Source organism: Schistocerca cancellata, chromosome 9 (assembly GCF_023864275.1).
Source record: "Schistocerca cancellata isolate TAMUIC-IGC-003103 chromosome 9, iqSchCanc2.1, whole genome shotgun sequence".
NCBI classification, from domain to species: Eukaryota; Metazoa; Arthropoda; class Insecta; order Orthoptera; family Acrididae; genus Schistocerca; species Schistocerca cancellata.
In genome coordinates this window covers 356,197,127-356,210,396 of record NC_064634.1, presented here as the reverse complement: position 1 = coordinate 356,210,396, position 13,270 = coordinate 356,197,127, and the positions used below count along the sequence as shown (strand labels likewise).

General features: G+C 38.7%; 1 protein-coding gene across 1 annotated transcript in view; it reads left to right on the top strand.

Annotated features, from left to right (window-relative positions):
- The window catches only part of LOC126100180 (eukaryotic translation initiation factor 3 subunit C), a 66,485-nt gene extending 53,435 nt beyond the window's left edge, over positions 1 to 13,050 (top strand). Inside the window, exons 15-18 of the mRNA XM_049910740.1 lie at positions 1,510 to 1,703; positions 10,613 to 10,816; positions 11,002 to 11,140; positions 12,787 to 13,050. Coding sequence (XP_049766697.1) covers positions 1,510 to 1,703; positions 10,613 to 10,816; positions 11,002 to 11,140; positions 12,787 to 12,905 — 656 coding nt within the window. The 3' untranslated portion in view covers positions 12,906 to 13,050. The remainder of the gene's footprint in view (positions 1 to 1,509; positions 1,704 to 10,612; positions 10,817 to 11,001; positions 11,141 to 12,786) is intronic.
- The last annotated feature ends 220 nt before the right edge of the window (positions 13,051 to 13,270 follow it).

Sequence of the window (13,270 nt, the reverse complement as noted above, 5' to 3'; positions counted from 1 at the left end):
TGTAGGAAAACCATTGGTGTTCAGAATAGCTTCCAGTTATTTTGGAATGGATAAATACAGGTCCTGTTTGGTTTTCAAGGAAATGTTACATCAGTCTTCTTGCAAAATAGTGGCAGATCAGGTAATGGTGATGGAGGGAGTAGCAATCGCATACCCTTCTCTCCAATGTACACCATAAAGGCTCAGTAATATGGAGACCTATTGACTGGTGGTGAGGGGAGATGAGACAGTTCATTCTTGTGCTCACAAACCCAGTCCTGGATGACGGGAGCTGTGTGAACAGGGGCCCTGTTGTCTTGGAACACAACATCACACTTGGTGAACAAATATTATTCCATGGGATGGATCTGATTGGCCAGATTGGTCACACAATCCCTGGAAATAATCTGACCTTGCAGAGTAGCCACAGGGCCCATGAATAGCACAGTATGGCTGCCCAAGTCAACACTGAACCCCTGCCATGTTTCACGCTGAGTTTGAACTCTGCCAGAAGTTGGAAATAGTGTAGAACAAAACTCATCCAGCCAAATAACTTACTTTTATTGCTCCTTAGTCCAGGTTTTAGAGCTTTGGCACCATGTTTTCCTGTTGCAGGCATTTAACCACTGATAGTGGTTTTGGAATTCCATCTCACACTGCAATTCCCTGCTTATGGAGCTGCCTTCATGTGTGTGTGTGTGTGTGTGTGTGTGTGTGTGTGTTGACATGCTTCATGAATGTGACATTCATGTCTGCAGTAACTCTTGCAGCTGTCATCCCATCTTATTTTTCGTCACAGTTCTCGTCAGTGCCCATTTGTCATGATCACTTTCATTTCATTGTGACTTAACGGTTCATATTTTTTAACTTTTCCTGTATGTGGTAAAATCCATATTTTTTAACTTTTCCTGTACGTGGTATAAATCTGCAATACGGTGCCTCTTGAAACACCAAATACTTCAGGTCACTTTGATTACAGAAGCACCCACCATACGAGCATCAACAGTTTCCCCACATTTGATCTCCAAGAAAACAGTAGTTACGGGGAAATATATTTTGCAAGTAAAGAAAAATGTATCATACAGAGCTGATCAACACAAATCCTTCTTTTAATGGTGTCCCATAAGATTAGATTATCTGCAGTTTGTCATAGACATTGTCTTGTCTTTAAAATGTGTATTAGGTTTGCTTAAATTGGACTATGTAACATAAGTGTTATTGAATGGAATTGTGTGTAGTAGTCATATGACTTCTGCTAGTTATACTTTATCTTGCTTTTCCATTTAATTAGTAGTGTCGTGGCCTTAATCTTTATTGGAAGTTATGCATTTAGCCTGAACTCTACATTTTCACTTTATTTTGTATCTCAGGGTCATTAGTGGTTTTCAGCTGAGGGTTAGTTTTTTCCTCTACTTTCCTAATCTGACTTCACATGCTACAGGATGGAATGAAAAGCCACCTGTTCATCCCTGAATAAGATAACATTTTTCTTCATCAGCAAAGAAGTGAAATGAACTGTTATTATTTCAGCTCACGAATTTGATGCTCGTCGTCGTATGATTTCAAAGACGTTTTATCAACAACTCCGTTCCAGTGAGCGTCAGTCATTGGTTGGACCACCAGAATCGATGAGGGAGCATGTAGTTGCTGCTTCTAAAGCAATGAGAAATGGAAATTGGCTGGCATGTAGAAATTTCATCATAAATGAAAAAATGAATGCCAAGGTAAGTTTGAAACAAGACTTTGCAAAAGTGAACTTATGTAAAAGTGAACTTACGGTATACCAAGGTCTTCCACTGCTTGGTGCTGTTGGTACGTTTTGTATACAGACACCAAGGATAATAACTAAATCTAATAATTTTTTTAGTGGAATATGCAGATTGATTTATTTTCAATATGGAAAGCAGGAAGAAAATTAAATTTGCTGACAGACCTGGAGCGTAGCCCAGGACCTAGGTTAGGTCGGAATATGACAGTTTGGTTGTAGTTGGTGAAGTCAATGAATTTAAACATGAAAATGATTGTTGTCATACATTAATGTGTAGTTTAGTCTCAGACATATGTTCGTCATTGCAATTACCTACTTGTATCTCTCTCTTCCTATTTTGCATTATTTATGAAGCATAGGAAATTATGAATGAATATTCTGTTTGGCTACCAACAATCAACTCATGAGTCGTCCTGTTCACTTCTCACCATTTATCGCATCAACAGTTAACAGCAGCAGCCCACAACAGAAAAACTGTTGTACATCTTAAGGGCATATCTTTAATTAAACTAAAAGAAAAAAATTCAATTAAAACTATTAAAAAGTTATGGCGTATCATGTAAATAATCCTGTCAGTGGGGAATCAGCAAATGAAATTGCTGTTCTAGTTTTGAGTAGCCAGAGCTAAATGCAAGTAAAATTATTGAGATATTTGTTGTTTTTTAGTTCAGTTTGTTTGTTAGTGCATGTGGTTGATTTTTAAAAATGTTAAAAAATTTTGGTTTTCTCTAGAATATTCATTTTCTTCCCTTTCTTTGCACAATGAAGGCCTGTAAAAAGCAGAAGTGGATAAAAACGGATTGAAATAGCATTTTATAAGAAACCCTACAAACGCAAGAAATCATTCCCACAGAAGGATTCACATAAATACAACTGGTCTGACTGTACTATAACCAATTAGAAACTACAAAGTAAATGCTTGACTCAAAAATCTTTAGGGCCTATGAAATTGTCAAACTCAATAGGCACAGAAAAATTTCAACCTACATAACTGAATGACACACAAAGTGAGGAGAGCCAGTAAATCAAATCCATCTGCTATATAGAGTTGATCTCTCGCAAGGACAAAGAATCAAATGGATGTACCAGAGAAGATTAAGAGAAATTGAGTAGCTTTAAGCAGAGGCGACTGTTGAACTAGAATGGAAAAGCCTGACCAAAATTGTGAAAGCAGCAGCAAGTGTTGAGGTCGAAAACAATGACTAAAAATCTGAGACGAGGATATCAAGAGAGTTATCTGTTTGGTTGTCCCGTAGTGGGTACTAAGGAGTTGGTGGATGCAGTTACAGAGAACACAAAAATGAGATTCACAAGTAGTGTTTGATAAGCTTTGTTTCACTTTAACTCAGTCCCCAATGACAAGTCCAAATCACTAATGTGTAAAAGTCCTGAGTGTCCGGACAGGTCCATATATATGCACTGTAGTAGCAGGGACTGCGTATTGAGGCTTCATGATCAGATCACAAGCTGGACTGGGGCAGGTGCGATGTGCAGCATTCGTATGTCAGCTCTGGTAGCTCTGTTGGTGCGTGGGCTGATTGGGGCTCATCTCAATGGCAGACGCAGATGGGCGGTGCAGTCACACAGTTGCTCCCAACTTTGGAGTGTGGACTGGCATGGTGTGGTATCAATGGTGAAGTTGGAAGAAATGCTTATAAGTGTTATTTGGCAACAAAGAAAGCAGAGGACTTTATTGACTATGAAAGCTGAAAAAGAAACTAGAAAAAGGCACAGAGAACAATGGGCACATTTCAAAACAACCTGGAAAGAGATGTAGCAAGACATCCTACAGTCACAATAATTAAGAAATTAAACACATAAGTAAGATGTGACTTGGACATTCTGGAGAACAACAAAGAGACATAGCAGACATATTTTCGAGAGCTATGGCTGCAGTATCAAACAGGGAAAAAATTGTTGTTGAACAGAATCTGGAGAGGAGAAACTCCACCACGAAGATGTCAGAGAACATTTGTCATCCCAAACCATGAAAAAAAGTGATATCAGAGACTGCAGTAACCACAGAGGAATAAGCTTACTCAATACAAGGAAATACTTTGATATGGAAATACATCTAGCATTTATTGATTTAAACATATTTACTGCTGTGTGTATCAACCTGATACATAAGGCGACTTCCCTAGCTGACAATGTTTGTACCAAATTGATACACATCCCAGCCCATGTGTATACAGCTACATTGAATTCAAATGGGTATATAGTTGCCCAGGCCACCCGGAGAGGCTGTGCATTTTCAGTTCCAAAATTCATTGATGGATATTGTGACAGTCGACTCTTGTGGTTTGTCTTCCAGTCAACTATTTCTTTGCATTTACAACTTCTGCACATTCAGGGGAACCCATGCAGCAATGTTGCTAGAGTTTGTGTACAATTGAAGTCATGTTTCCTAGAAGATTGGAGCTTGTTTTCATGTGAGTCTGTAATAATGTCCAACACATAGACAGTTGTGGGTTGGCTGGAAAAGGGAAGTAAATTCACTGGCAGTGAGTCCAGTTTGTTTGGTAAAGTATCTGACTGATGATCCAGATTATTCTCCTGAGTGTTCTGGTCATGATTCCTACAATTCTGATGCAAGTGGATTGAGAAAAACAGAAATCAAATGTTGGGGAATCAGCAAGTGTTCCTCCCAGGGACATCTCTGAATTTATTTGGCATGATGTAACTGGAAATATGAGTGATTTTAGGACAGCCTGTAATGAGGGAATTGCTGATCAATGTGAAGACAAAAATGATAGGAAGATGTGATGAGTTTGATTTTTACTGATTGCTTTCTGATGATCCGCTTTTGGAAATAATCATCATTGGGCCAAATCATCATACTGAGTAACAAATGATTAACAATATTGTCAATGGAAAATGTACAGGACACAACAGACGACAACATTTGGCTTGGATCGAAAACCTACACTCGAAATTTATTGGTCAAAAAATTCACCATACAGAAGTGAAGTATGAAAGGCAGTGCCCCACAACAGGCATGAAGCTCTTTTGAGTATGTTACAGAGGGCATTAAAAAAGTTTTGCACAGTTGTCTTTAATTTTTTTATTCGTTGCAGGAAGAGAATGAAATTTTTTGTGAACATTTAGCTATACATTGAGCCTAATCAGTGTAGCCTCCATCAGCTATGACACATCTAGCCCAACGTTCTTTCCATGATGTAAATGCTCTTTGGTAAAATTCTGAGGATTGACTTTTACACCATCGCTTGGCACAGGAAATAATATCTTTCTCACTATTCGGCCAGCTGTTTGTGAAAGTCTTGGTTCTGAGGATAACCTGGATGACGCCACTCCATGGATTGGGTTTTGCTCTCAGATTCACACAAAAACAACCATGTTTCATCCTGGGTAATGACACCATCAAAACAGTTTCCACTCTTCAGTAAAGGCCTTCATGAGACCCTCGCACGTATTGTTCTTGATTGTTTTCATTTCTCTTGTCAATAATCTAGGCACCCAATGTGCACAGATTTCTCTGTACCCTAGTGACTGTACCATTGATACCACACTGCCCAGTGACAAACGAGTCATTTCAGCAAGCTGTCGTGTCGTCACACAACTGTCATTTTGGATCATTTGATCAATGGTCTCCTTACTCGTATCACTCACTGCCATCGATGGTCTACCGCATCATGGATTTTCCAGTAGAGAGAAAACACCTTTAAACCTCTGCAACCACTGCTGGATACTGCTGCGATCCACTCTTTCCTCCCCATAAACAGGAAGCAACTGCCTGTGAATCGATGTGGCAGAGTCATCGCTGGTCTTGAAGAGGAACTCCATCACTGACCGTTATCGCAACCTGACATCTACTTCACGTTATATTATGGCTCACCTGTAAATAAAAGAAAATACTTTCATATAACAACTTATAGCTAAATGTTCCAAGTATGTTCACAAAAAAATTTTATTCTCCTCCTGAAAAAATAAAGAAATTAGAGATGATCATGCAAAACTTTTTGAATGCCCTTTGTACATTTTTGGGACAATTCTGGCACAAACAAAGGCATACTGTATGGTGTTGTTATGAAGATTTCACCAGTATTTGATCAGAATAACTATAAATTTTGTTAAGTGAATTGTCCTAGTCAGAAAGTTTGCACTGATGAAACTATGGTGCTGTTCAGAGGAAGGCTTTTGTTTTGTCGGTATATTCTGGGGAACCATCATAAATATGGTCTCAAGCTGTGTTTTTAGGGAGGATGTACCTGTCATGTGAAAGTGTATGCTGGAAAGGAGATGGCCCCAGAAGATCACAAAGTGTCTCCCGTCTAGTGATGGAGTTGAAGGGTACATTGTTGAATGCTGAATGCACTCTTTATGCTGACAGTTACTACACAACTGTTGTCTTAGCCCACAAATTGAACAAACTTTCAATCCACCTCATTGACACATTGAGAAATTACAAAGTACAATCCAACAACTGTAGTGAAACGAAAGATCAAAAATGGTGAAAAGTCGTACGTGCAGAGTAACACAAGTTTACTGAAGAAAAATGGAAGGACAAGCGAGATAACTTCGTTTCTGACCACCAAGGAGTTCCAGAATTGGTACTAGTCACCTCAGGAAAAGGAGCAAACAAAAATGCATTCACAATTTTGGAATATAATGCTGCAAAATTCTTCATATGTTTCTCAGATCAAATGGCATCATATGCCTTAACTTTATGAAAAGGAATGAAGTGGTACTCCAAGGTTGCATTCAAGCTCCTCAGAAATATGGCAGTTGTCAATGCTTAGTCTGTAATTGACAAAAATGTGCACTTAACTGAGTTTCAAGGGAAAGTTGCAGTTGCATTGATAAACATTGGAAATCGGAAAGATGTACCGGGAACATCAGAGCCATCAAGTTCACAATACCACACCTTGCAAGAAACCGGCAGCAAAAGAAACAGGAGCACACTGGATTACTGAACATACTCTCAAAAATTTGGTTAAGCTGAAGCTATAAAGAAATGAAAGCAAGTCATCACCAATGGTAAGGGGGATCTGAATGAAAGGTTTATGTGCTGGAATGTTTTTCATTATTCAAGCTTATGAAATAAAGTGTATGACCTATTAATTAATTCAGATATGTTGTTAATTGTACTGGAATTTGTAAATGAAACTGGTGAGGTATTTGGTATTCAGCATTTATGTTATTTTTACTCTGTTCTTCCAAAAAATAAATGTTATTTGTCTGAAATACGGAAAGGAGTCTTGATTTGATGTTAAAGGTTGTGCATAATTCCTATTCACATGGCATAGCTGAAATGATATTGAGGAAATAACAGTTACACTCAGCTGAAAAAGGCCTTGATCTTGTACATAACCTTGGGTGATTAAGGTTCATCAGCCAACTTGTTAAGAAAGCCTTAGATACAAGTGGCAGAAGAAAACAATCCTGGCAGAAAGAGACACCCGCATTATACACCATAAAAACAAATCGGAAGATACACATCTAAAATGTGATTGCAGTCAGAACCAGACCAGAGCTGCCTGAATGGGAATGCATTGACCAAGGAGTAAGACGAGAATGTTGACACTCATTAGTTTTCAACATAATATAAAAATTACCATTGAATGGAGAGAGAATCCTCATAGCAGAATCACAATAGACAAACTGATCAAGACACATTGCCGTTGACAGATGATAAAGTAAATTTTCCAGAATCTGAGAATAGTCTACAGTGCTCATTGTGTAACCTGCAAAGATGTATAACATGGAGATCCCCCTCAATAAATGCCCTTCATTGGAAATTTCAGTAAACAAAACAATCCTTGAGCAAGTATCTGCATTCAAATACCTAAGGTAGATGCGGTTTATGAGAACAGCAGCTGGCTACACACTGTGGGACTGGAAAAGATCTGATGACGTCCTTAAGGATTTCAAAGTAAAACCAGTCCTCAGCACAGTACAGAACTACAGTACATTTTGGTAACACTGTGTACTATGCATGAAGACTGAGCACTATGCGTGAAGACTGAGCAGATCTCCTGAAAATCCTCAAAAGCAATGCAAAGGTAACAGATATGGGAAGAGCAGCAAGAAGTTAGATTTAATACTGGACTGAGCAAAGATGATTTTTTTTTTTTTTTTTGTGTTCTTTCAGTCAAATTCTTAAATTACTTTTGATTTGCTATATAGTCACTCAATTGTCAAATCTCATTTTGTATACCAAGAGACAAGTTACAATGAACTAGTGAAGCAGAAATTGCCTTCAACAACGTGAAGACTTCCTTCACAGAGGCCCCAATTGTGGCATACCCTGTTCCACAAGTTCCTCATGCTTTGATGGGCGATGTGTCTAACTTCAGCAACAGGTAAACCAAGAATGGCAGCCCATGGTGCTATTCAGTGAAACATTGTCTCCCTCACAGCAGAGCAACCTATGACAGTCATTGCTGAATCTTGCTACTAGTGCATGTGCACCTGAATCCTGCTACTAGTGTGTGTGTGTGTGTGTGTGTGTGTGTGTGTGTGTGTGTGTGTGCGCGCGTGCGTGCGTGCGTGCGTGCGTGCAGGTGGGCGGGCACGTGCACGTGTGTACTCATATCAGCCACCATGTGGCTTTGAGGTAGAATACTTACCTACTGCACAGGTGGTCTGGGTTCGATTTCCGGCCGATGCAAAACTATACATATTATAAAAATGGCTGTATGTATGTATGTACGCATCTTCGTTCCATATCTCTCATTAGACCACTGGATCGATTTCAACCAAAGTTGGTACACATATCCCATACTTTTAGGCAACTAGCACTGTGGGTTAAGTCCGCAGCTCCTGGTCTAGTGGCCAGCATTGCGGCTTCTGGATCACAGGGTCCCATGTTCGATTCCCGGCCGGATTGGGTATTTTCTCTACCCGGGGACTGGGTGTTTGTGCTGTCCTCATCATTTCATTATCATCATCATTTGTGACAGTGGCTAGATTGGACTGTGTAAAAAAAATTGGACTGTGTAAAAAAGAAACTTGGACTGTGTACGGGTGCTGATGACCGGGCAGTTTAGCACCCCACAAACCAAACATCATCATCAAACTGTGGGTTAAGAACCAACAACCTATCGTAGTTCAGGAGGTGCATCGTCAAAAACAGAGAGATGCGTGAAAAACTGCTGAATCGTGTGTGACTTAAATTTATTACCTCTGTGCTACTAATTCTATTCTCAATAAATTTTGCAGACATTATCCACATATGCCAGCGAATGCACCTACACAAATATACCATTGTTCGAGACACAGTTAGAGAGATATAACATAACACTGAGATGCGTGAAAATATACTGCATCATGCATGAACTTTTAATACATTTACTCTTTACTACTGAGACTCTCCCGTAGTTGAGTCAACTTACAGAAAGCCTTGACACCTGGCAGCACTTCTGACAGCTTTCAACTGTGAAAACTGCTGTAAGCAAATACAGTAGCAGTCAGTAGAGCTATGAAGAGGCATTGCCAAAGAGATGTTTACAAAATCACGTTGTGTACATGGTGGAACAGATGTTCCCGGTGTGCAGAAATTGTCCAGGATCTTTGTACATGAATACATGAATTTCATGGATACATGGAAATGAAACTTTTTTTTTTATTATGTCGCTGGCTTTCAGTAAATTGTGTGGCCTTTCAGGATAGATGAAGGTAGCTTAGGCTACTCAATTTACCTAAAACCCATGCACACAGACTTTTACCTATACTGGGACTCGAACCACCACCTACAACTAAAGTGAGGCATCTTAAAAACTTGTGACCGGTAGAACAAGGAACAGCTGCAAACAGAGCTGCTTAAAGTGGAATTAAAACACCTTACCAATGCGCTGCCCAAGAATTGTTATTCGTCCGTGTAGGTAAAAAGAGCGTTGAGACCGCCGTGCGAAAATCGTAGTGATGCACAAGCACCTGTGAAACCAGTGAATGGCATCTGGATCTCAGTGTGAAGAAGGCATCTATTAGTTTTCCACCATGGGTGATACATAGCAACACCGGACAAGAGCATCTGGCAATGGCCAATTACACCTGGGTGTTCAAAGAATGTGACATAAGGCCACTGCGAGCATGCTTAAATTGTATTTTTTGCTCCAGTCGGTAGTGACTCAGGGTGTGAACTGTACACTCAAAGAAGCTATGATCCCCGTTGAAAATGTCCACGGGTGGAGGCAAAACATTGGGTTTTACTGTGAAATCCATTTGACCGCATCATAATTGCCTAGAATGTTTTATTAATTGCAAATCTGGATGTTACACACTCTTTCGATAGAAAGTACCATTACAACTTTGGGGAGAGGGGGTTGCTGAAGAGCAATAGAACCTCTATTTTATCTTGAGCTGCAAGTTAACGTAATTTATTGATTGTCTGTGTTCGTTGGTTAGCTCAAAATTGTTTGTGTTCTTGTGACTGTTCTATTGATTTTGCAATAACAATATTTACATAAAATCAGATGTATTATGCACTGATTAGATGTTCTGATATTTTTTGAAGGCAACACTTTACTCACAAAGACGCCATTTGGTATACTCTTTTAACAATAAAGACTTCACATCGCTTTTCTCCTTCTGTAAGAATATTGTGTTTTCTGCTCAACAGCTATAGCTTCGTTTTATCTGCAAACCTGTGTTCTTTGCTTCATTTTGTCAGCAAACCTTCAATCTTCCCTTAACTTACACTACACTTTTAAAATTTTATTATGATAATCAGGACTTGACTGTATTGTGACAGTTCAGCTGATTACTAAACAGAATTATTGGACTGTGATATGTTATTCCTTCACTGTAAATAATGACTGAAGGAGATGGCACTTCGATATACTGTCACATTTTGCAAACATTGTGAACCTTGGCAGTTTATAGCTGTGTTTTTTTCTGTTCCAGGTGTGGGATCTTTTCTATCAGGCAGATAAAGTCCGTACGATGTTAACAAAGTTGATAAAGGAAGAAGCCTTGAGAACATATTTATTTACATATTCAAATGTGTATGATTCCATCTCCATGTGTACGCTGGCAGAGATGTTTGAATTAGAACATCCACTTGTACATTCTGTTATCAGCAAGATGATAATCAATGAGGAACTTATGGTAAATACAAAGTTTACATTACTTATGTGTGCTGTTAGTTGATATCACAATTCTTTCTCTCTCTCTCTCTCTCTCTCTCTCTCTCTCTGTGCGTGTGTGTGTGTGTGCGTGTGCGCGCGCTTCAATTTGATTATAACATGGAATTATAATTTAAATTTGTTATTTGTTGTGTCTTGTACATACAGGCATCACTTGATGATCCTACCCAAACTGTGGTAATGCATAGGAGTGAACCCAGCCGTTTGCAATCGCTGGCCCTTCAACTTGCTGATAAAGTCAGCAACTTTATCGACTCTAACGAAAGGATATTGGAACTTAAGCAAGGTCAGTCTTACATGTTTTTGCTTTGTGTGTATTATGTACAGTTGCTTGATGCAACAAGTATTATTGAAAATTTATGAAGGTTGGAATGTATGGGTGTCTGCAGTCTGTCTATACGTTTGTCTGTTACCAAGAGTATTGGAGAGCCTTTTATTATGTGGCCATGGTGTGCGAAACATACATAAAAATTTAAGACTTCCAGAATTCTTGTTGAGTGCATATAACTTTGTGTATTAGTAAAATCTAATCCATCAGTGTAAATTACAAATAAAGTCTGTTTGTTGTGGATACAGTGGAAGGTCTGGAGGATAAGGTTGCAATGTCAGTGTTGATTATCCAACAGGGTTGCAATTCTTCGAGAAAACCTGTAATTACATTTTACCTAGAAAAATCAGGGAAATCTGTGGGAATTCTTTTTCTAACTCTGCACTGAAATTTAATTTTAATTGAGTTCTATAAATCACTAATTTTAGTATACTTAATATATCAAAGGGCGTTAATTATATGAACATTATACTATATAAATTATTGATGTTTAAAAACTGCAGTTACACTACTGCTTATGAGAAGTGCATCTCAGATGAGAGGAAGCGAAAGTTTTTATTGTGGTATCTGCTCCCCCTGAACCCACTCGCTGTTAATTTATCAGGAGCTTCTTGTGACACAGTCTTCCTCCCCATACCTGGAATTCTTCCTCCCCCTCTTCCAAGTTTAAGTAGTGCCCCTGGCCAGGTTTGCTATTGTGTCCATTATTCTTTGCCTAAATTGAAGCCTTACATTACCATACAAACACAACATGTTCTCCTGTTGATGAAGCGTATACGACTGGGCTTGGCTTAGCTGCCTTTGCAACATTACAGATGCGTATGATGTAACGTTGGTTCTATGTGGGATAGTGTCCACCACAATACTCGCATAAAGTAATTGTGGGCCCAAAACTGTCCTGGTTAAGCCACAGATTAGGGTTTTCTTCCTGTACAACTTTGCCACTTGTTACTTCTTTGAGTGTGTGCTTTTTGACAGATGAGTCTCATCTTTTGTCATAGTTCTTAACAGATTGTTATTTTCACTATTTTCAGATATTCTACAGTCATTCTGGTTACTGTATGAACAGTTATCAAAATCATTTTTGATGGAAACTGTTTCCATATACAGCACACACACTTCTTTCACAAGTTCTTAATATTGATGGCAATTCTTTCACAATAACAGATTTGAACTCCAAAACAATGTTTTGTACTTGTCCAACATTTTTCAGCATTTTATCTGTTTGCGATCTGCAGGGCCATTAATATTGCAGTGACTATCTGTAAACTGTAGCATAAGCTCAGTAAACTCATTTGTCGAATGACTGTGCTATCTCTTGAAACATTTTTTCATCCTCTAATGAGTCTCAATATCAATACATGGCTTTTGAAAATGTCAAGTTCAGAGGGCATTTGACATAGTTCTGTGTAAACATTGAGCACAGGTACAGTTTGCATTAAATTTGAATATGTACAGAACGTATAGGATAAATAATGATAATAAGTATTGATGACGTGATTATAATATTGAATATGAAAGAAGTTTTGATTCACAAAATTTGTAGAGTTACTGTGTAACAGCTGGACTATTTTACAGAGTTTGTCTTCATTTCTGCATTACAGGTAATTTTTACAATCGAGGAGGTAACCAAGGTGGCTTCAGAGACAGGCAGAATTTTGGTCGCCAAGGTCAAGACTGGGGCAGACAACGACGGGAACGTGGAGATAATCGAGCATACTAATTTGCAGTTTCATGTGTGTGTGCATGTGACACTGGTTATACATATTATATAGCAGATCCTTGTTTTATAGTATTCACCGTGGTTGTCAGAATTGTGAGAGTGATTTGTAATGTGTGAGTTGAATAAAATTAAATAATTGAATGTGCTCAAGATCTAAATTCACTTACTGTCAACCTTAATGGTTCATAGCTGTATCAGTGGTTGTCTGTTGCAAGCACATCATATGCAAAACTTCCTGTGGCAGTGTGCAAGGTATAACAACAGGCAGCATGGAGGGGTTGCATGCTGAGTGTGAAAGATACAGTCTGTAAGTAATGAAGGGTTCACTGTGGCACTCCTTAATTACTACAGATTTATAGTGTTCA